This window comes from Zootermopsis nevadensis, unplaced genomic scaffold (genome assembly GCF_977971745.1).
Source record: "Zootermopsis nevadensis isolate Lab colony 2312 unplaced genomic scaffold, Znev_1.0 Znev_ptg000006l, whole genome shotgun sequence".
In the NCBI taxonomy this organism is placed as follows: domain Eukaryota; kingdom Metazoa; phylum Arthropoda; class Insecta; order Blattodea; family Termopsidae; genus Zootermopsis; species Zootermopsis nevadensis.
In genome coordinates this window covers 14,494,110-14,518,167 of record NW_028259138.1, presented here as the reverse complement: position 1 = coordinate 14,518,167, position 24,058 = coordinate 14,494,110, and the positions used below count along the sequence as shown (strand labels likewise).

General features: G+C 33.5%; 1 protein-coding gene across 2 annotated transcripts in view; it reads right to left on the bottom strand.

Annotated features, from left to right (window-relative positions):
* Window positions 1–24,058, bottom strand: part of Apoltp (Apolipoprotein lipid transfer particle) — a 67,107-nt gene that overhangs the window by 10,381 nt on the left and 32,668 nt on the right. For both annotated transcript variants that reach the window (XM_022066811.2, XM_087343765.1), the window contains 29 exons: window positions 23,724–23,879; window positions 22,919–23,166; window positions 21,495–21,627; window positions 20,304–20,480; window positions 19,509–19,651; window positions 18,725–18,964; window positions 18,236–18,434; window positions 16,054–16,259; window positions 15,536–15,685; window positions 14,756–14,924; window positions 13,198–13,413; window positions 12,722–12,830; window positions 12,026–12,162; window positions 11,310–11,543; window positions 10,589–10,770; window positions 10,049–10,199; window positions 9,081–9,249; window positions 8,423–8,604; window positions 8,101–8,255; window positions 7,324–7,455; window positions 7,114–7,216; window positions 5,811–5,921; window positions 5,542–5,716; window positions 5,109–5,297; window positions 3,471–3,580; window positions 2,362–2,474; window positions 1,665–1,776; window positions 813–942; window positions 43–254 (listed from right to left, as the gene is read on the bottom strand). In XM_022066811.2, coding sequence (XP_021922503.2) covers window positions 43–254; window positions 813–942; window positions 1,665–1,776; window positions 2,362–2,474; window positions 3,471–3,580; window positions 5,109–5,297; window positions 5,542–5,716; window positions 5,811–5,921; window positions 7,114–7,216; window positions 7,324–7,455; window positions 8,101–8,255; window positions 8,423–8,604; window positions 9,081–9,249; window positions 10,049–10,199; window positions 10,589–10,770; window positions 11,310–11,543; window positions 12,026–12,162; window positions 12,722–12,830; window positions 13,198–13,413; window positions 14,756–14,924; window positions 15,536–15,685; window positions 16,054–16,259; window positions 18,236–18,434; window positions 18,725–18,964; window positions 19,509–19,651; window positions 20,304–20,480; window positions 21,495–21,627; window positions 22,919–23,166; window positions 23,724–23,879 — 4,743 coding nt within the window. The remainder of the gene's footprint in view (window positions 1–42; window positions 255–812; window positions 943–1,664; window positions 1,777–2,361; window positions 2,475–3,470; window positions 3,581–5,108; window positions 5,298–5,541; window positions 5,717–5,810; window positions 5,922–7,113; window positions 7,217–7,323; window positions 7,456–8,100; window positions 8,256–8,422; window positions 8,605–9,080; window positions 9,250–10,048; window positions 10,200–10,588; window positions 10,771–11,309; window positions 11,544–12,025; window positions 12,163–12,721; window positions 12,831–13,197; window positions 13,414–14,755; window positions 14,925–15,535; window positions 15,686–16,053; window positions 16,260–18,235; window positions 18,435–18,724; window positions 18,965–19,508; window positions 19,652–20,303; window positions 20,481–21,494; window positions 21,628–22,918; window positions 23,167–23,723; window positions 23,880–24,058) is intronic.

Below are 24,058 nucleotides of genomic sequence, written 5' to 3'. Positions count from 1 at the left end.
TATTTCTCCTGTCATGTTATATGCTTAATGTTGTATACTTACATCTTCAAACACATTTACTTGCACTACCTCTTTACCAATAATAAGTGCAAGTTCATGAGTGTTAACCTTGTTGTTTGGATTGAATGTTATTACAACAGAGAAGTTCCTGTCTACAAAATCTTGAGTTAACAAGTAGGAACATGATCCTTGGAACTCAAAAAATCTTCTGTCAAATGTCATGAAATGCTGAGTTCCTGCTATCATAGCTTGAGCTAAAACAGACGAAAAGAAACAAAGTGAAAGTATTGAAGGAAGGTAATACTACGTAAGAAGACAAAGACAGTTTTTAAAGTTAACCTTTAAAGAACCAGGCTTTTAAACCCCAGTATCACCTGCTGGTCCAATTTAAATCCCACAGCTATGTTACGTTGTGCGTATTTTCATTAATACTGACAAATTTGAAAACCGCATCTCTAATATAAATTAATTCTTAAAGTTGCAGTTAGATATACATCTTTTATAGTAACTGCCTGCATGTGTTAAAACAGTTTTACTTCTAGTGAAAAATTGCCATGGAAACTAAGAATATCTGAACATACAGTTCTCATTAGCACTCATTACAAATTGGAATATTTCCACATTTGTTGATGGGTGGATAAATATGACAACAAAAGTAATTACAAATCTTAAACTATTTACTACAGTCAAAATTGGTAGAGAAATGTAACTCCTAATCAAGAAGAGTAAATCTTTCTCTCATTGGTGAGATTTGCATTAGTTTCCAGACTTAAGATGCACTCGTTCACTTACCCATGTGACACATATCTTACCTTTAAATGGTGGCAGCCAACATGATGGATCTAAGAGTGGCCTGTACTTATAAAAAATTGTCCAGAATGTGAAATTTGATGTAATGAAGTAAGCCTGCAGCTCATTCAGTGCTCTGTATTCTGGAATTTCCTAAAAAATATTTGTAGAATGTTACAATTGAGGGATTCAGAAAGACAGGATTGAACCCAACATGATCGTAAAATCCATTTCCTACATTATCAGAAATTGAATCCATGCTCTATTCTCATGTTGACAGTTTGACTCTGTTGCCCTGTAAAATTCCATAATTTATATGTGGTGAACAGAACATGTGTGCTGACTCTGAGGCTTGATTACTCAAAACTTTACTTTCACAAGTTTGCACCTTCACTGTGAACAACTTGACTGTTTATATATATTTTCTCTAACGATATGAATTCCAAGATTTCAGGAGAATTGCATATGTATGTACAGCAGAATAAAAGTATGAAAGTTAATGTACAAAAGAGATACACATAAAACATATATTTTTATAATAATTGCAATATTAATATATTTTTTAAAAATAAAGATCTTCTGCCAATACCTCTGTAACAAATATTATTAAATGTGGTGGAATTCAACATTAACATTTCTGGTTCAGGGACATTCACTGATAAGTAGGATTTGAGGTTTCCACGATAGTGAGTCCGAAGATGGCTGTCTTCTGGGTTGTAGGTATTTATCAAAGGATGAATTACATAATAATATTCTAACAGCTGGTTTGAGTGTGTTAATACAATAAATTACACTTGCCTACTTGCTACATGCAACATGATCAGAGGTCTCAAATATCCATCACTTACAGCAAATTCAGAGGCAGAATTACTTACTTCAAATTTAGGCGTTTCATTAAATGCGTGCCATGACATGGGAAGCTTCTGTTCCCATTCCACATTTCCACTCTCTGGGTCAAAGATAAATTTTGTTTTAGCTTCTCGATACCTAAACAGAAAATAAAATATCAGAGCCAAATATATGACAGGAAAGCAAAATTTACAAACTAATATCAAAAGTCCTTGAAAATAATTTATTAGTTGAAAATTTATAAACAAAAATTAATTTGAGTTTAAAGGTAATTGGAAATAGTTCTAAGTTAACAACATAACCTCATAACTATTTTTTCAGCAATTTCTGCATCCTTGACAAAGTGAGAATATCTTTCATCTTAACATTTTAGAACAAGAAATAATAAAAATACTTTCTTACCCTAATAGTAACATGTGCATAAAATCATTCAAGAGTTTGTATCACATACACAAACCTGACAACGTTTCTCAGATCAAATCTGATAGAAAATGTGTGTTTACTAATCAAAGTTTCATTTAAAGTTGATCCTTCAGTCAGAAGTAAGCATCAGCCATTTCAGTTGAACGTACTGTAGATGTACTAGATGCTCATTTGGAGTTGTAACATGTAATTATGGCACAGATTTTTATATTTTTTACAAAAAATATGGAAGTGAGATGATGTTTTGGATACAAAATATCAACAGTGATGGAAACTGTCACAACCTCTATTAACACCTACTTGTTCTCAACTTGAAGGGCAGTCTGTGTTACATCAGTCAACTTCTTGTGTATTATTCTTATCACCATCTGTACTCTTGTTCCAAGATCTAGTGATTCATACATCCAGACCACCTTAAAACGTAATATAAAATTCTTAAGCATAATTTTATCCAACAAATTTGAATTAATATAAACTCTAATGGTCGAAACGTTGTTTTGTGATGCACAAACTTATTTGCTCTGTGGGGAATAAGGACAAAATGCCGCAGCAGTGGAAGAACTATATTATTGTATCAATTCATAAGGAGAGTGATAAGACTGACTAATGATTATCGAGGAATCTCCCTCTTATCATCTGCCCACAAAATTTTATCCAACATTCTTCTGGTGAGGCTGACTCCATATGTAAATGAAATTACTGGGGATCATGAATGTGGGTTTCGTTATATCAGATCTACAACTGATCAAATTGTCTGCATTTGCCAGAAACTAGTGAAAAAGTGGGAGTACATTGGGACAGTCCATCAACTCTTTATAGACTTCAAGGAAACCTATGACTCAGTTAAAAGAGAAGCTCTTTACAATATTTTTCTTGAATTTGGCATACCTAAGAAGCTAGTTGGGCTAATTACAACTTGATAAAGTGAAACCCCTAACAAAATTCATGTAGGTAAACATTTGTCCAATGAATTTTCTATTCAGAATGGTCTGATACAGGAGATGCTCTAGTACAGCATCCTTTCAATTCTGCCTTAGAGTATGCCATCAGGAAAGCCTAAGAAAATCAAGACGGTTTGGAATTGAATGGGACACTTCAGCTTTTGGTCTACACTGATGATATTAATCTGTTGGGCGACAATGTAAAACCTACAACAGCAAACACAGAAACACTCTTAAGGCTAGAAGGGACGTTGGTCTAGAAATAAATGCAGGAAAGAAAAGGTACATGATCATGTCTTGTCATCAGAATTCAGGACACAACCAGAATATAAGGATAGCTAATGAATCGTTCCAAAATATGGCAAAATTCAATTACTTGGGGATGACACTAACAAGTCCAAACACACTGGATCTGACATGAGACTGTATGGCACACATTATCCAGTTAGACAGAATGAAGTCACATACCTTAACATACAACTCATTGGCTTTCTTGATTGCATAATTTATAGATGGAAGTTTGCTTAATTCCTTAAATTCTTCTATCAACTCATTGGCAATTTGGTGCAATTCCTTTCCTAGAAACAAAAAAGTGCTATTGTTCTCAATATTTTAGTAAAATAAACACCTGGAAAAACTACAGAATATATACATATCCAAAGATTATACAGTCAGAGCAAGATTAGTAACAAATAAAAGAGGTTATCAGGAAGCATAATATACATTAGGAATTTACTTTGTGTTCCAAGTAGAAAAATAACTATTTTCTTTTATAAATTTCAACATAGAATAAACACAGATACATGACACAAATGATATGTTAGAGAACAACTAACAGAATACTAGAACATGAAATGATCAAGGCTGTAAATGGAAACAATATGAACAAAGTGATGTGGTTTCAATGGATGTGTACTGATCACCAATGAAGATGATGGGGGGGGGGGGGGGGGGGGGGACCAATCAGACAACCTGATGTTGATGGCATCAAATAATACGTGCTGTAGAAAGAGGAATGAAGTGGAAGGATGTTCTTGTAGATATCAGCAAGAAGTAAATAGAATTAAAGAACACAAATGGAGTGATGACCATTCACCAAACAGTAAACGTAAAGTGACAGAAATCTGTTCATTTACATTTATTATATAGCAACACAGTAACACTTGTCCTGTACATTACTGTGGGGCCATGGTTTCCCAAGAACACAATTTTATTAGACTGGGATAAAATATTTATCTTATAGACAAAAATGTCTCTCATCCTTTTCCAGACCTAGGGCCACATTCATGTTTGATTATCAAGATACAGCAATGAGATTATGAGGACATTTTATTAAAACTTCATGGACATTTTTTAAAATGATACTCACTTCTTTTTACAAAGAGGTTAATATATTACTCAATAATGTTCTTTAACATTTTAGATATTAGTGAGATATTTTAAACTGCTTTTTCTTGGGTAATCTCTTAATAGCAGGTTTAATTTATAATCTTTCAATTTGCAGGTATCCCTCCGGACATTATCATTAATCAGTGAAAACATGTCTTAATTTGACATTCTTCAATACGCTGCACAGTTGCTCACAGTAAACTAACAAAATTAACAAAGCATGTGTTTTGGTACCAGGCAACTACTTTTTATCAGACAGGATAACACAGTACCACAAATAATGTATGGGATTGGGCCCCACATCCAGTACACCAAAATCTGGAATGACCAAAAATCCATATTTTTCCCAGTGGTTTTTATGATGGCATTTTCCTGTGCATGTCACATTTGGAATGGATTAGACAGTAATTGTAATACAGTGTTAAATTAAGAGGAAACAATTTCAATTGACAAAAGCATCTAAAAACAGAATAATTTTTGTTTATCTGTTTGTATGAATTAAAATTTCTCTGTATAAACATAAAGATCCAAAATACAGAAAATCCAAAAAGCCTTTGTTTCCAGGTTTCCTGGGTACGAGGTCCAGTACTGTATGTGGACCACATAAAATAAATGGTAAGTTTTGGGTTGACGACCCCTAGTATCAATGGATAATTTAAAACTATGCTTTTTAGAAACACAATTTCATTTCTTGAACCTACTATTGTGAATTCTTACCAAATGGCACCATGGTGAAATATTTCTCTGTTATGAAGTCGTACATTTTTTTTGAATATTTCCTGACATTAGTTATAATGTCATTTTTAATTATATCCTTGTACAATTTATCTACATCCTGACCAAAATCATAGATCTTGGAAAAATATGGTGATTCCAAAACATCATTTCTTCTTTCATAGAGGAAATCTGAAACCAAAGCAAAGAAAACAATTACTGTAATACTTTATAAAGTCATTAAAGTATATAATCTCATATTTATGTATTTATTATATGTTTTTAGTTTATAAAAAAATAAAATTAAAGTTAAAAGCACATATAGAAAATCTCTATCAGGGGAATCACTACACTGGATTCACTGATTTGTTAACCACCTACATGATAAGAGGGAATACTAAATGTTTTAAATTTAAGTCATACACATGAGTATTACCTAAGATTTCTCTGCTTGCTTTCCAGAGTACACTTTCTAAGTAATGAAGAAACTTAATAAATGTAGGTTCAATTGTTTGTAAGAAACTGTGCCAATGATTCCATAAGAAAGTAGATACTTTATTCCACAGATTTTCCATTTTCTTTATGAATGAAACATGGAGATCCTTGATGAACTGTAAAAAGAAATACAAATTATTAACACATAATAAGGTCACAAAATTAACAATATAAAAGTTTTAATGTTTTATATTAATTTATTGTACTTACTCTGTCATACTTCTCAACTAACTTCTCAAGCAGTGCAGTTATTTGTGCTGTTGAATCACCATTCAGAAGTCCATTTATAAAATCTACTACTTTCTTGTATGAAGATTTGATCTGTAGGAGGTGAAGAATTGTATATCAATATGATGTCCATGGAGAGAACATACATTTTACTAAAGGGTATGCTTCCTTTACTTTATTTAAATTTTCAACTGTGAATATAGTACAGCAACAACGTGTAGGGTTTGTCCGGTGTGGGGTTTGCTAGATCCTCCATCGGGCGCCTCCCCAGGTGGCGGATCAGGGAAAGCCTCCCAGATATGGGTGGTACCGAGGAAATCAAATACTCGGAGCGGACCAAAATCTAGCACTAGTGGAGGGCAGCAGTTTCACCGGAATCAAACTGCGGCGTGGGAAGAATGATTCCGAAGCAGCGTAGTATTGAATACTGGAAAGCGCAGCTGTAACAGCCCAAACGGTTTCCGCACTGCGGTACAGAAAGAAAACGGAATTTCTACTGTACTATTTTTTCCAAATTATCTTAATGGCTGACGAAATTACGCTGGCCATTTGCATCGCTAACCTTCGCAAAAAGACAGCATAATAAGAAGAACAATAAATGTTAATTTGTGTTTCAATTTCATTCAGCCACCAGGTTTCTTGTAATTTACAAGGAATTCTTAAATTTAAATGGCGTGAACTTGTATCTTATAAAATATTTCATGATTCCAGTCACTCAATCACTCACTCTAAAGTTCAGAATATATTTTGAAAAGTCAATTGTATACTCAGCTTATCAAAGAATAGCTCACTTTCTTCATGGAACCCGGAGGTTTATCACCATGTTCACAAAAGCCTGCCATCGAACTCTATCCTGAGTCAGCTGCATCCAATTTGCTCCATCAATTCCTACCTCCCTAAGGTCCATCTTAGGATTCCTATCTGTTCAGTAAAAGTATAAAGAAAAAGTGAAGCTGCCCTGCTTCATGCCACATAGGTGCATGGAGAGAGGAGTCATAGCTCCTACTCATTCTTAACCTCGGCACTAGATAAGAGTGGTCGTCACGCCCCAGCCACACTTTACCCCAGGAAAGGATCCCAGTACACACTGGAAACGAGGCTAGGTGGCCCCAGAGCCGGTCTGGACGCAGAGGCTAGAGAAAGAATCCCCTTCCTCTGTCAGGGATCGTACCCCGGTCATCCAGTCCATAGTCAGTCACTATAATTACTGAGCTGCCCAGTTCCTTTCCTATCTGATAAAGAATTCTATTGGAATAAATATTTGTAACAGAGAGAAAAAACTTACAGTTTCAATAATCCAAACCAGTGATTTTCTAACTGCCTCCCCTGACTCTCCCATTACTGCCCATATTTCATTTATAATTTCAGGCAGTGATTCAATATGGCCCCTGGAAATGTAATCATGAATGAAGATATGCTGGTTCACATATACACACATTATTATAAATCAAAATATATAAAACCATAACTCTGTTCACAGAAGACTAACACATACCTAAGCGATAACTCATCGATGACATAGATTGTAACACCAACAATATCTCGGATGTAAAACTCATTTGCGTTGTAGGACTTGTTTAAATAAACCTTGAATTCCTCAAAATCTTCAGACAAATGTTTTAGTTCACTGAAAAGACAATATAATTATTAGAATTTAAATCACAGTGAGATGTGTAGATGATACAAGAAGATTTTGTAAAACCTTTTGAGTTATATTGTAACTGTAAGAAGGAATTAATAATACTTGCATTTAGCGATAGCTTTGTAGCATCGAAGTATGTAGAAACTTAACAGATTTTCACTAAAATGTCTACAGATTTTTCAGCCATATAATTTATTTTCCATTACAGCTGTCTGTAACTACTGTCAAAAATCCTTACAAAGTGATTAAAACAGAGAATTCTCTTCTAGTGGTTTTGAAAGTAAATACTTTATAAATTTATGACTAAAATCAATTAAAGTACACAAAATTAAGTTTTTCCTATATATGCCATCAGTATACCTGCTTAAAATTTATAAGTTAATTTACTTTACAAAACTGACATATTGATCACATTCCAAGATATTCATTTCTGTCAACTTTATTTATCTAGAGCCTTGCAGTTTGCTGCATAACAACATTATAGGATATATTTAAAAACTCGATGTGAAACTTAACTATGTGGTTGTTTCTCTCAATGCTATAACTAAACTCAGGCAGAGCAAAATTTGTAATGGCATTATATGACACAAAAGAATTATAAAAACAGACTTGAAACCAGTTATTAGATACCTGACATCATCAAGAAATTTCTGTACAATTGGTTTTGCATCTAGCCAAACGTCATTCACAGCATCTGAGGTTTCAGACTTAATGTACTGCCTCCAGTAGTCAACAGAATTAATAAAAGCATTCCATACTGAATCAAAAGCATCATAAATTCCAGTCTGAAATAAAAGTAATTAACAATATAGTGAGGAACAAAACAACGAATAGTAGTAATTGCTAAAAGACTTTTAAATAGGATAAATATAACACAGAAACGTAATGTAATGTGTGTGTAAAAATACAAATAAAAAATAAGATTACAAGATTAACACACAAACACGCTTACCATTATTTCAGCCCTAATTTCGGGGCGCCATTTAAATTTTGAAGTAACAAGACGTGAATGATTCAAGCGTAGATAAACAGATACATCCGAAATACGGATGTCTTCATAATCTCTCCAGATATTAAGGATAACGTTTCGAGCATCTGGGATTTTTCCATACATATTGAAACTCTCTGAAGCATCTGAAACATTAAAAAGAAACATATTTAATTAATCACTAGGTATTATAAGAATTTCTTGTAATTCATAAGAAAAAGTTATAAGAAAATTTGTGTAATGTTGAATTTTATTATTTTGAGGTTCAAGTTGTAATTTTTGTAGGCTCTTCTCTGTGCAATAAGCTATTTGTGTATTTTTATTCTTAAACAGTTTTATTATGCATCAGATTTCTTTTCTGATATGTGATGTGGATGAGGGGAAAGAAAAGAAGGGGATGAATGGCAGGAAGAAATTGAAAAGAAGAGGAATGGGAGAGAAGGATGAGAGCTTGAAGCAAGTGGGTACACAGCCCCTAGTATATCAGTAAAATTATTTTGAAAACTATGTGAAGATTTGGGGATAGTGGATAGGAGAAATTAAAGTAAAAGGAAAACAAAACAATCGAGAAAATGGAGATGTGACAGCCATAAAAACTGAAACCAAATGCTGTATCATGTACCTGGTGTGTAGTTGATATTTCCTTGTACCAGTTTATCATCCAAGTTAATAAAGAATTTAGCTGTGGCATTGAGATTCCTTCCTTTTATAAATGTACCATTTACGACATACAAAGAACTTTTGCCAGTGTACTTTCCTTTCAGATAAGTCAAATCTCTCTGTGCCTTCTTCTGCAATAAACAGAAAGCAATAAATTAAAGCTTAATTAAAGTAAATGAATGTAATATATGGATTTCAGCACATAAACACTGTCTATAATAATACATGTGTACCAGTGGATGTGTAATCTTAGTGACAAAACTATTTGGTATGGACATCTGAAATCATGCATGGAAACTATGTATGCAAGTCCTTGATATACATAGCATGTGCTATCACCCCATACACACAATGTTTACCAAATTTCCTCCTCACCACAATTATACTTTATTTTTCAAACGCATCCGAATGATGTACAATATTTAGAAGTGGTATGTAAGTATGAACATTTTGATAGAGAGAGTACTGGTACGACATTCAGAAGCAAAAAGAAATGCTTGCGTGGAATACCATTCAATTTTAAGCAGTCATTAATTGTCACTGGTTACATATGTTTCAGGTGGGTGTGTAGTGCACTACTGTACCACAGAACCATTAAATCTTTACTTAAGGCTAGCCAGCAACCCTGTATTATGGGGGAGTTTAAGTCACCTGTCGCCTACAATAAAGTTAATCAAGAACAAACTTATGAATATCTTGTATTTAACCAAACTGGGTACTGATTAGGTTTAAAGGTTATATCACCCTCACAACCTCATAGCTCATTAATATTCAATTTCCATGCTATCTAATAGCTAAGATAATGACTAAAGTGCTGGAAAAACTTTTTAACCAGCTGTCTTGGAGATAATGAGTTTTTCTTTCATGGGTAATGATCAACGTAATATTAATGACATCACTCTCAGTAGAAGCAATATCTGATATTTTTACCTCAAATTCTATTTCTTTTATAATACTATTCACTCTTCCTTTTAGGTTTCCAGTCTGTAATGGTAGGAATGATCTCTTGTAGCTTGCTTCGTTGTTTGTTTCATAAATTTTTCCGTCTAACTTCACTTGACCTTGCACTTTCAAATCCAGCCTGTAAGGAAAACAGGAAAATAGTATTAAACATTTAAGGCAAATTTGCAGCAAGGATTTACTAACTTTTTTCCATCAGTTATTGCAAGTCAGTAACTCTCAGTTCACAAAATTTGTAATAAATTAAATTAATGGAACTGCAAGAGTGTCTGGTTACTGACCCATGTCAGGAGACTGGACAGTATTAAGACACAGAGGAGAACATTTATATCAAGACAGTCATGACTGTAATTTGTGAAGCCACAACAGGATGCACAAGAATATGATTATTGCCATCAGTTCTTCAGAGATCTTTACTGTCACAATCCTCAAAGGACCATCACCACAAAACAGAATTTACATTGAAAATTAAATCCTGAAATATCCTATATCGTACAAAATGTACATTACCTAGTAGCAGGATGCGATCCCAGTATTTCAAAGTTATAATGTTTTGTATTTCCTCTTGAATTGTCTCGCAATTTCCCAAACAAGGACAGCTTCTTGTTGCTGTCTGTTGAGTATTCCAATTCAGTCAATACATCTACCAAATCCTTGTTATCAGCTGAGTAATGGCCATTAAGTGTCACATCCTGAGAAGCAATCGCAGTTAACCTTTGTATAGTGTGTAATAGAGATTCCACAATTCAGCGGTTAAATCTTGGCTAGCGTCAGCTGTCCTAAATATGTTTGTTTGGTAACTGTTTACACACATTCTAAAGAATGCGTGAGGGTAATATGTGTATTATGGTGTGGGATACACTTTGTGAACTTGTTAAATTGTCCTATTGAAAATATTTTGAAAAATTAAATATTTCTAAATCTTCCAATTTTTTTAAATACCCAAAATTTTAACATCTTCAAAGTATTTCAAAATCCAAAATCCAAAATGTTATAATTCTCTACATTCGAAATTCCAACATTTCAGATTCATATTTAAACATTTATCCTAACTTAAATTTCATTAACCTAACCTAACAGCAAATGATTTGCCATAACAAACTTCAGTCAAAACAATTAGTTCCACAACAAAAATCCGAACTCAGCACTAAAAAACATGAACCAGGACTGTTATCCACTAAACTGTAGAAATTGCTAACATCCAGAATCCTTACGTGCATGCCTTTCTTACCCTTATAAAAGAGGGATGTTTGATGCTAACAACAGCATGTTGCTTGTTGGGAGAGAAACTCAATCTCTTCCAATCAAAGGATGCACCAACTGTTTTCTTCCTTGCTTGTTTATCCCACACAAATGTAATTTCTGAAGACAATGAGGTATTTGACATTTGGTAGTAACCCAAAGCAGTGAAATTTCTCTTTGGATATGCAAAGTTTAATTCCACATGTTCTTCTTCCTTCTCATTCTGAAAGAAATCCAAGTTTGAACATGAAATATGTTGATTAGGTAAGTCAGTAATCTTTAAACTGGATTAATATTGCAGTTTAATTATAATAGACTTATTGCTGTTGCCAAGTAATTGTATTTGTTCAATAATCTTAAAACCTGGCATACTGTGCAGTGTATTGACAAATATAATCATGCATACAAACAAAACTGTTTACACTTTGGAAAAAAAAACACTTAGTGCCAAAAGCGTTTCGACCTCATGAGGTCATCATCAGTGGCAAAAACATTAATTCATTAGTCTGTCTATTAAATTACACAATTCATAAGATGATGGTTATATGAAACCATCATCTGGTTGGCAGATCCATAGTATAGGGGTTTAAATGTATTTTGTCGTTTCATAATGGTTAGAAACCATTATTCATGTACAGGAAAGCATATAAAAATTAATCAATAAGTTATACAGAAATATAACAAGTAATAATGAATGTAACTTACTGTGGCTTTGTTGACTATAGTGACATCATAACTTGCCCAAGAGTGTGGATCAAGGTGCAGAACAGACTTATGTTTGAATTCATGGTCCAAGAAATTATAGTCTGTCTTGAGTCTAACAGTTCTGTTTGTATGAATTGCTGAAATTGTGAAACACATTTTATCCGCACTGCTTGTCATAACATGTAATCACTTTCACAGTCTAATGTTGGCAGATATAAAACTGCAAGGAATTTTTCTCAGGCTACCAACCATGTAAGATGGTTGAAATGTTTCAAGAATAAAGACATATCTCGAAATGTTAGTGTTTTCACCTTTCAACCACCTGACATGGCCATGTGAAAGCTTCAGATCATACAGATATAAAACTGCTAACAAAAATGTACTGATTTAATTCTGGAAGAAAGAATCTAAATGAGTAGCAGGGCATTGATTTCTGAATCAGAAACTTGTAAATTTAATTTAAATACAAGAACAAGGCAAATTCCTGAACAATACATTCAAATAGATCACAACTGCTTCCTTGCAAACATTTTCCTAATTGCTGTTTATCTTTACCTTAATCTCATGCAATGCTATGTTATGTCTGCAGCTCGAAGAATGTAATTAAATAACCCACGAAAAATTCAGGGCATGATGGATGAAGGACAGAAATTGCAGAGGTATTTATAAATTATAAGTGAAAAAGATTATCAATACCTGTCAGTGTAATTTCTTGTCCAGTATCAGTTGAATGAACAAACACTTCACCAGTCAAGTGTAATCCACTTTTATTATGCAGCTTGAAAATCTCAGCTCTCTTTAAGTCCTGAAAAATATATTTGTGCTAGTACAGATGCATTTTTCAAGGAAAAATATTTGCAATGCATATGTTTTATTCATAACAATTTAAAAGATACAGGTTTAAATTTTTTAACAATTCACATTATTGAACTCAATGTTTTACAGAATTATGTCCGTCAACTTATGTCAACTATGCTTCCATCCATTCCTAGGGTTTCCAATAAAATTTTGCGTGCATTTCTTATCTTCAAATGCACATTACATGTCCTGTATGTCTCATCTTCCTAGGCTTGATCACCTTTATCATATTCTATGAAAAATATTTAAAATATTAAGAGTGGGTATACAAAAGAACAGTCTTACTGTTATCAGGACATCAAACTGTGACTTACGGTTGTTGGTAAATTCTCGCCTTCAAATCCTGCACTGTATTCAAACTGATGTATATACAGAATGCCCAATGGAGAATACGCATTATCAATTTCCACGTTTATCACATCTTTATCAAATCCTGCAGACGACTGTGAGGTACAGTTGTACCGGCCTTCTAAAAACTTCCTGGTGTTGTACTCAATGAAAGAATAACCCGTGGTAAGAACTGGTCCTTTCTGTTAAACGAAACAAGTTATGATAAGACCGGAAATTGCAGGATAACAACAAAATAAAATTCTAATGCACAAAAGCAATTAAATTAAATCTGTTGATGATTCTGTCATTAAAAGACTTAAGAAAAGATGAGCATTTTCCTTTGAGATGTAGGCTGAGGCAGACTAGCCACCTTGGAAGGACAGAAGACAGTTCAACCTTTATTGCATGAACACAAGGGATTTAAGTCACTATAATATGGGGTTTGAGGCCAGACTTTAACTGCAGGGTTTATTTGTTTAGCAGTATGCTACTGTGATACACGACCAGCTGCATCACATGTGTAAGATGGATGATAAAGATTAATATAAAAAAGTATAACTACAGTTTCTAGTAAAATTTTAAACACCTATCTTCAAATTCAAGTCAAACAGTGGGGCTGAGCTGCTGAATTGAATAATGGACTCCGGTGCTAACATCAAAAATGATCACAACTCTGTGAAAGGGCTGTTACTTAAATTACACGAAGGGCTCAACTGTGCATCAACAATCAGCGTGGCCATTTTGAGTCAGGTAAATAACGTAACTGAAAATGAAATTTAGAGTGCAGTCTAAACTTAACAACAACAACAACACAACCTAAAATTAAATGCTCAATCTCATTTTCTTGAAAAACCATCGCAGATCAGACCCATGTTTATTTGAACTTTTCGACTCAAAATTATCCCAAGAGCACGTAGTTAAGATATGCACATTCTGTATATTCTGAATCAAACTAAAATCAGCAATTAGATGCAAATGCACAAGTATATTCTGTTAAGGTATTCTAATACCTCATGACAACGCTTATCTACACAGAGTTCCCACAGTGATTGAGATGCTCAGTCAGTTCAAATTGAAGAAGCTTGTTTGTCTACCAAACAGTCTGTGACTTGCACCATCCAGTTATCTCCTGCTGAGACAACTGAAAGTGGATTTATGAGGTTAAACATTCTCGTGTGGAGATGAAGCAAAGAAATTGATGTAGGGAAAACTACAGGGACAATTAAAAGTGCTCTTCATAAACAGTGCCAAGAACCTTGTGATGCACTTAAAAGCAGGGAGACTGAAAAATAACAAAAGTTAAATATTACTTTTTTATAAAATATGTTTCATTATTTACTTTTTAATTTACCCATGTATAAATTTCCAATAGAATGTATTATGTATTACCATTATGCAGTTGACGTATGCATCATATTTTGACAATCCTTTCTTTTTTAAGTCATCATGACTTTTTATTTTAACTAAAACTGACCTGTAATATGCAGCATGCTCTACACTACGAGAGTTAAAACTGCAAAATGAAAATGTATATAGTCTTGCCTTGAATCCATACACCAGGTTTCCCGTATGTCTTGTTTTTAGTGGCACTTCAACAATAATGGAACCATTTATTTGAGTGTTGTAATTTTCATTTTCATACGCGTATTTGGAATCAAAGAGTGCAGTGTTGTTAGGCCAGAAGGCTTCTACAAACCGCTGATGATGTAACCTGAAATACAGAATGTCATAACTGCTCAGTCAAAACCTGTATTAAACTTCAGACAAAATTGAGCATTTTCAGTAATTCGTATTTAATTCTTTATATGTTTAATAACAGTGCAGCATATGAAAAACAGAACTATATGCTGAAACTGAAATTACATAGGTTCATAAGGTCATACCTACCATAACAATGATAATTATTTTGTGTCTCTTCCATGGTTGGTAAGTCCCTGCAAAACTTCAAATTTAATCTTGGAGATGAAATAAGAGCCTGCTTAAATGACTTCATTTTATGACTCAGATTAATCTCATTTTCATGAAAGAGTGTTGTACATTACCGCTCATGTAAGCTTTGAGGTTGTCATGGAGACTGAATACAACAGACTTCTCAGGCGATCAGCGACATGAGAATGGCGTTGTAACACCATTCTCACACTGCTGATCACCTGAGAAGACTTCACTACATTACTGAACATCTGACACATAAACCATTTCAAATCGAATCACATTAATTATAATGCAGGAACAACGGTCTTTGCTGCGGAATTGATGAAAACCACACAGAAGCCTTATTGACAGATTCACTGTTGAGTGAAGAAAATCTCTCATTATACTCACAAATTTGTCACAGCTTTGAAGTTGAGTCCAACATATGGCAGCATTGAAAATGGTATGGTTGTATTGACCTTGCCATGCATGTTGGCAAAACTGTTGTAATCTATGTTACCACCAGTGATAAAATGGCTTGCAGGACAAAAGAGCATACCCCTGCAAAAAAAAAAAAAAAAAAAAAAAAAAAAAAAAAAAAATAAAGCAAGGGAAAGTTTAATGAGAGTTACAGAATTTAAGATTTACACAGAATTGTGAGTTTAGTTTATGGAGTATTGTGTTGTTTAACCTCATAATCATATGAACGTTCAGGAGATGAATCTGGAAGGGTGGAACCTCTCTGGCCAAAAGAAGGTCCCTGAGACTTTGGGGGTAGAGATTGGAATCATTTTGCAGCATATTTAATTAATACTCACATCCATGTACACACATACATACATGCCCACGTACAATTTAAATAACAACTTAAACCGTATGTTAGCATGGAGTCATACTGTACTACTTATGACAAAAGCAGAAAAACTTACTTTATTTTATGATAAACATCAGAACCGTCGTAAAACATCTGTGCTACCAAAGTAGCTTCTTCATATTTTGGCGTGTTTAAAATGTACATTAAATCAATCAATCTGTCTCCACGACTCACTTGCAGGATATTGGTAATTGATTTATAGTTGATATTTCCCCATCTAAATGTCAGATTTCCATCAATTGTATCTGACATTACTCTAAACTGTAACAAACGGTTAATGCCAGTTTATAATCAGTATACGCCTAACGCTTATAAAATTAGACATACTCTTGATTATAAATATACTATAATACTTCAGGGGCATTCATATTAATGCATGGTATAAAAAGAGGAATACAGTCCAGAAACAGCTTGGGGAACAATTAGTATGGAATTTTACTATTCTAGCTAATGAAGAGAATACATCTGCATGTAGTATTACACGCAGTGCATCTAAGACAAATAAAGTGAATGCAGGATTCTCGTCTGACAAGATAAACAAGAGCTGTAGTATATGAATATAATAAACATAAACACTTTTTCATGTCAACAAGGTGTCCTCAAATAATGAAGGCCAAAAATGTCAAAAAATCTGCGTATGTCATTTCTTGCAATGACACACCTAGCTGAAGGACTGATCATGCTGGAAGCACAGATTTCTTTTATTTGCCTTGTAGGCACATGGACACCAACAGCGTTCACGGCAGAACGACACTTACTTTTGCCTTTGAAAACATTAAAAAGAAATAAAGCATCAAGATGTCTTTGCCTGGAATAAAGTATTCTAAAATTTGAACAATTTAAAATTAAATCATAATTACATGAAACACCAAACTAAGAAAAGACAATAATATGAATAAAGCGGCATATTGTCTTTGTACATTTTCTATTTTATTGGACTCAATGAATGTAAGTCCATATGACAGAGGCATATTCTAGCTTTGACCAATTATGGCAACATATAAAGCAACTAAACTGTCTAAAGATGATGAATTACGAGCAATAAAATGTGTAGGACTAATGTCTTCAGTGCCTGAGAATGTATAAATTCACACTGCAATAAAATGCAATTTGTAGTCATACATAACACCAAGATCTTTTATACAGTCAGACTGTAAAAGTAAGACATTTCTGACACTGTAATTAAAATGGATACTCTTGGTCTTACATGTAAATGGTCTGACTGCAGTTTTCTGTATGCTGAGCCACCTACAGTTTTCACCATGTTATTGGTGCATCAAATCAATATCAGTTCGCACAGCTTTACAGTCTTCAGCAGACATCATGTCTCGATAAATTTTCAGACAACCAGGAAATAAGATTAATATAAATGATTAATTTCAGTAGAAAGGTCTTTAATAATAATGTTAAACAAAAGAGGTCTGTCTAACGGTGGAGGTCTGTGATACTCCCAACCCTACATGAAAAGGGAGGAGAAAATTTTCCAAAGATATAAATGAAGATCTATTTGATAATTAGCTTTGGAACCAATTAACGTAAATTGGCTTTAAGGCCACTGCTCATGTCAACTGTGCAAAAGCTGTGCATGTGTAAACATGGCATGTTCACAAGCAGAATGTGTGTTCATTCTTAAACATCATTTTGCATTGAAATTTTATGCTGCTGTTCATGAAGCATCTAGCAAGCGTATCCAGACAAGGAAATACGAACAAGACAACAATATACTGACTACTGCCAAAGTTCAAGACACAGGAAGTGTTTGTCTGTGACTGATGAAACTGCTGAAATTATAGCTTTACTGATTTTAAGCAGTGCAACAGGTGCAACAACAGGATGCATCTGCAAGAATTCAATTCTGCCATCTGTTTTGCTATTCTGTGTGTAAGGAGTTCATGTAATAAACAGAGTTCAGTTTTAAATCGAATGCCCGTACAAGTATTATAGACTTGCAAATTTTAAACTAATATATTATGTTAACAACTCGTCATAATCCTCAAGTCAGTGATGTGGAATCTCCTTCTTTATTTTAAAAGGATCTTTTCTAACTTTCAGATTTATACCCAACTTACAGAATATTTCTTTTATCATCAAGGCATCAAAAATAACAAAGATTCTTAAATCTCTACATGAGGAAGGATATATAATATTTGCCCAAAATATTTTATCTCACTTATTAATAAGTTAAACATTCTAAAAATTTATATATTATAAGTAATGGGTAACTATTAATAACTCACCTCTCCAAATGTTGCATACAATTTCTTTGAATGAAATGTGGAATATTTTAAAACTTCATTCACATATTTGTAATCCTTTGTGTATTGTAGTTTGCTAAATATTGTATGGACTTCATTCTGTGGTGGGGGAAGCTTCAGATTCAGAGCTACTGTGACATTACCAGTCGATGGAATTGCAAGACTCACATTTGTGCCAAATCTGTATAAAAGAAAGAAAACGACCATAAAACAATTTTCAACAAGGGCCATGCAAGGGTAAGGGTTAATTTTTGACTTTAATAAAAACTGGCTATAATGATATCTGATGTACCACTATGCTCCTGAATATTGGTACAATTACATATGTAATAAAATATATCTTCTTGAGACAATGCTTAAATTATAACATGTAACATAAAAATAGGTTTGAGAAAGGTGAGGGACTCTAAAAATATCTCAGACACTTGTTTATTACTATAGGCCATCTTATAAAATGTATGAAATACTCACTGCCAACTATTTCTGTTAATATTAACATCCACTCCAGCAGCAAACGTTTTGAATGATTTTTTTGGATTTATATAAAACACCTCTGAGATAAGATGTCGTGACACATTTCTTGTTTCATAAAATCCAATCATTTTAGCAGCCATATTTTCCATTATGATCCACGTCCATTCCATATCAAATTTTCCTTTAGCTTGTGTGGCATCAAATACAGCTCTCACAATACCAGACTTCACAGTCACCCTGAAGTGACAATCAGCATTATTTAGTTTTCATTTAAATTGTTCAAAGTCAACAAATACAAAGTTTGTAATAAAAATAACTGTGAAAATAAATATTTCTTGTATTCTTGCAAACTGAGTGAAATGTCATGGAAAAATGTGAGAGTGTGACATGTATTTTAGTTAGCCAAAGACCAGATGCAGTTTTCTGATGTGACTAAAGAAACTCTTTGTATTTGGTCTATGTCTTGGCTATAAGGAAGAGAAAGTGAACTTCTGTGGCAGGTACACTCACTGATTACTTTAAGGTGACTAAAATTCCTATATTCTTATACTGAAATGCTAAACTAAAAATGTACATCGTTCCACGACAGAAACAACCACATTTATTTTATACCTGAAACACCAACACCTGCATCATTATAATTTCCTGGAATTATGAAAACAGCAGACAAAAAGTTAAAACACAAAATAAATGAGAAGAGACAAAGTCCTATTCTTCTTCCAAGAGTTTTAAAACATCCAGACTCATGAGTAATTATGCTTCATGCACTCATCTTACTTACAAGTAATGCCCTCCAATCACCAATCTCTCAAACCCTTGTATGGATGTGTTTGCATTTGCTTCCAGACTAACATTTCCATCACTCTGTTTCAAGAGCCTTCCACTTACAACAAAAGAACTATATATGGGATGAGAAGTCACAACCTTCAAACAATCAAAGGAACCAATTAGTGAAAAAAATCAACAAAAGGAATGTAATTAGTAGTCACTGAAATGGAAAGAATCATATTAAATAAGCTGAAATTATTTGTTAAAGTATGTTAGGTTATTTCTTCATTAATACTGCCAGTTTTGTAAAGTTGTTTTAAAACAATATTGTAATATCTGTGTGTTACATGGAATTTAATCTCTATCATATAAGAGAACAGTGCATTTAAACACGATACTACAGGGATCCTGCCCAGACTTACGCTGGGATTAATGGTTTACAAGTGCAATGAATGACCAACTGGGCTATGCATAAGACACACGACAAGGTCAGTAAAAATTAAATTGTCTGAAATGAATCTCTTGTTTTCTTCAATTTCTATGATGCCATAACAAATTCTGTACTATTTCACATTATGCCTACCCATGTCTCCATATATGTAATTTTTTAACAAACTTCATCCCAGGTGGTTGTAATTGCAGCTCAGATAAAGGGGGAAAAAAGGAATATTCAATTCCAAACACATCTTTCACACTTGGTACATCATTGAGCTTTGGAGATATGTTTTGTGGTTAAAAAGCACATACAAAAGAAGCATATACAATTATCTTTCATATTAAGGACAATCAAAAATGGTATAAATTGTACCTTCATATTAATGTTCCAGTCATTTGGCTGCAGATCTAATTCACTCTCCACAGTTAGCTTATTTTTCCCTTGCATAAATGCAGAAGTCACTTCAAAACTATTCTCTTTTTTCTGGATTTTCAACATTATACCAATTTCTTTTTCACTTTTATTAGGTGTTACAATTTTCATATTCACCTGCAAATAAATTGTACATATACATATTTAAGATCGATGAATGTATAAAAAGTGTGGTTAGAACTAGATATGCCCATGAATAACCAAAGAAACACAAAAAATACTTATGCATTTTAAAGAGGGCAGTGAAACATTCTGTGACATTTATATACCATCTTGCATGTCTATTTCTGATTTCACTTTGAGCAATGTTTAACTTCCAGTAAGTAAACAAATTAATGAAGTAAACATTTTCAGTCTCCTTAAGACTGAGCAATGAACAATTCCTCTATCTCTGTCTTTATTAATTATGATAATAATAAATATTATGGAACATAACCAGGAAAATAATGGCCTAAATAAAATAAATGAACTAGATATTGAGTGGTAAAAAGAGCATGGAATCTTTCAGTAGGGTAATACAGCATTTTCAATGAATACAGCAAAACTGACAATATTCAAAGCAAAGTACTAACACTCAGTTTACAAAAATGTCTGTTTGTTTGAAATAATTTTCAGTATTATATTATTCAAAGGCACATACCCAAGATGACTGTCACTTGTTTAACACTTTGAATAGTCTAATATCTTCTTTTAGGTAAAGTATTTTATCGGGATCACTAAATTCTTGGAACATGTCCATAATTTGTGTTTTTTAAAAGAACACTACACTTCGGAAGCTGGATCTGCTTCCATCCTCAGGTTAAAAAGGGGAAGAGGGGCACCTACTCAGTTGGGTCCGATAGAAAGAGCTAACCTCAATAGCTGGACAAACTAACTATAATTAGTCCAAGAATTTAGTGATCACGATTATAACACACCATTGTCAGTACCTTTAAAATTGTAAAGTATTTTGTGTTTTAGATAAAAGCAAATGGTGTAAAGTGGACTCTGATTATTCCCCTTAATGGTAAATTGACATATCACATGTCATATCTGCAATAAAATCTTTTCTATGTCCTGTATAATAGATTCATAAACTTATATCCTATTCTCTTACATAACTGAATTATGAAACTAACAAATGCAACTTACCATGAATGGAACCTGAGGTGTCACTTTGACATTGCCATGTACATTATGCAATTTTCCATCAGATTGCAAAAATGCTTGCAAAGTTTTTTCCCCGTCACCAGTGGGAGTCAGTGTGCCATTCAGCTGTGCTTTACTGAGAGCAAAATCAAAACATTATAAACTGTCATTATTGTAGTTAAATATAGGCATTTCATCTCGAATACCAATACATCAGTACATCATGACAAGAAATGAGCTTTTCATAGTTTGTTTAACAAAGACAGGTAAGTCAACACACAATCCTGATATTGGCCTGGAATTCCCTGTCTTATTATGTATGTACAAAATCTGAATATTATAAAAAGTCAATGGTAAAGAACCTTAAGCAACAAGCCAAGAGGTATATGTGGGTAAAGAAATAAGATTCTATGCATTGTCAACCTTTGCACTAGAAGGATTAAGTGGCCAGATTCATGCTCCAGTTCCATTTATATATAGGGAAATCACCCCTGTACCCATGGCAGAGGGGAACAGGATGGCTACAGAGACATTCTAGAGGTGAAGAAAATCATTCCATTGTTCTCACCAGTAACAAAATCAGCAGCCAAACCAACTCAGCTATTATGACTAGGGATTCCGAACATGATTTCAGATTTTCTCTCTGCTTATTTAAATCAATGTTGGAAGTACCTTTAAACACATGTAACAAATTACCGTAAGACTCCCACCCTGGTATTTTTGATGTAGGATTTAAACCATTTTGTAATAATAACAAAGATCTGCTCCAAGTGTCTGCCTCACAAACATTTTCCAGATAAGCTTATTGTTTTGTATATTTAAACACATGCCACCAAATAAAATGTGTGTGAGAAAACTGGGAAGAACAAACAGGAAAAAGACAATGGTAGAAAGAGTCCTTAAATATTGGTTACGATTGTGAAAAAGGGGTGAAATAAGCCTATTAGAGGAGATGCATTAAAACAACAAAGTTTAGAGAAAGGGAAAAATTGGATTTAAAAAGTAGGATTTGAGGTTTTCATGGCAACAACCCTGAAGACAGCCATCTTCAGGATTTAGAAAGACTGGGTATGGGGGACATTTGCAAAAACTGCATGCATGAGAAGCAAGTAAAAGGCATGTGGATAATTATAGACAGAAAATGGAAAGAAGCATGAGGAAGAAAAGATCACTGGTATTTTACAATGAATTGAAGAGTGGTTGGGAGAAGAAGAAGAAAAAACTAACTAAAGCTGTCCTGCTACATGCCATGCCGGTGCTAATGCATGAACAGACCACAGAATGTTTATTCACTTGTTGGGTCCCTCATTATATTCTGGGTTCAGTTATTGATGTTTTATTAACCAGTTGAGATAAAAAACTGCCAAGGGATAAACATGTTATCCCGACCAGCTGAATCAAGTGAGTTGCCAAGTTGCCATACCAACCTCAAACCTTCAATAGGCATATCCATATCAACTGTAAGGATATTTCCTTCCAAATGTAAAGACACCATTATCTGTTGACCTGGTGCATATGTAAGTTGAAAATCCAATGATACAGATGAATCAGTGGGATTTTGGGTAAATATAATGTTTCCTTCAATCAGACATAGCTTGTCATAAGGTGTTTGAAGCATTCCTTGAGCTTTGACAAAGGTATTCCCTTCAATGTGCCATGACACTTCAAACTTTAACTAGAGAGCAGAAACACACAACATTAATGGAAGATAAACTTCTGTTCTTACATCAGTATGAATCACAGAGATGTAAAATCACGTATTCAATGTAAATGAAAAGGAACACAATGGATGTTTCTAACACTGATGGCATGAAGTAAAAAAATGTTGTTTGGTATGTCTGATAGTAAATGTGTTATATATATATAAAAATATATTAGAATTCGAAATTTGACATTCAATAATTCTCCATTTACTGCCATCAAAATCAAGAATACTTCACACTATTATATTGTTATAAATTTTGGACAAGAATAAATTTAACAAAACAAAATTTTACAGAGCTCTGTTAGAAATTTACATGTGTAAAGTACAGAATATAAGCTAAGAACCAGTCTTTTTCTATTCACTGAAGGTTTTATTAAGACAGAAAAGAGAATGCAGGAGTGCAGAGCGTGTAGTAAATAGAAAGCAGCGTTAGAATGGCAACAATAATATGTGATAGAAATTAGTTTTTTAACAGAAAACACAACAGAATAGAATGATTTTTTCTGACAACTGAATATTATACTTACATTTTTAAGTGTAGCATTCAATCTATCAAGCACAAATTCAATTCTTTTTTCCTCATTAGAGAAGTCCTTTATAGCTGATACTCGAAAAGCTGATATGTTGTAAAGAGGTGATACCATATTCAGACCCACAGATGCATCTACATAACCATCCTTTAGCTAAAAGTGAAGCAAACATTTCATTTTTATTTGCAATTACATTATTTTAATTGAAGATACTACACAGACACACTATCAGCAGTCAATGAAGCCGTAAGTGTGGACGACATCACACAACTATTTAAAGTGTGCAAGAGCAGTTAATTTAAAACTATTATACACAGGATCCATACAATTAG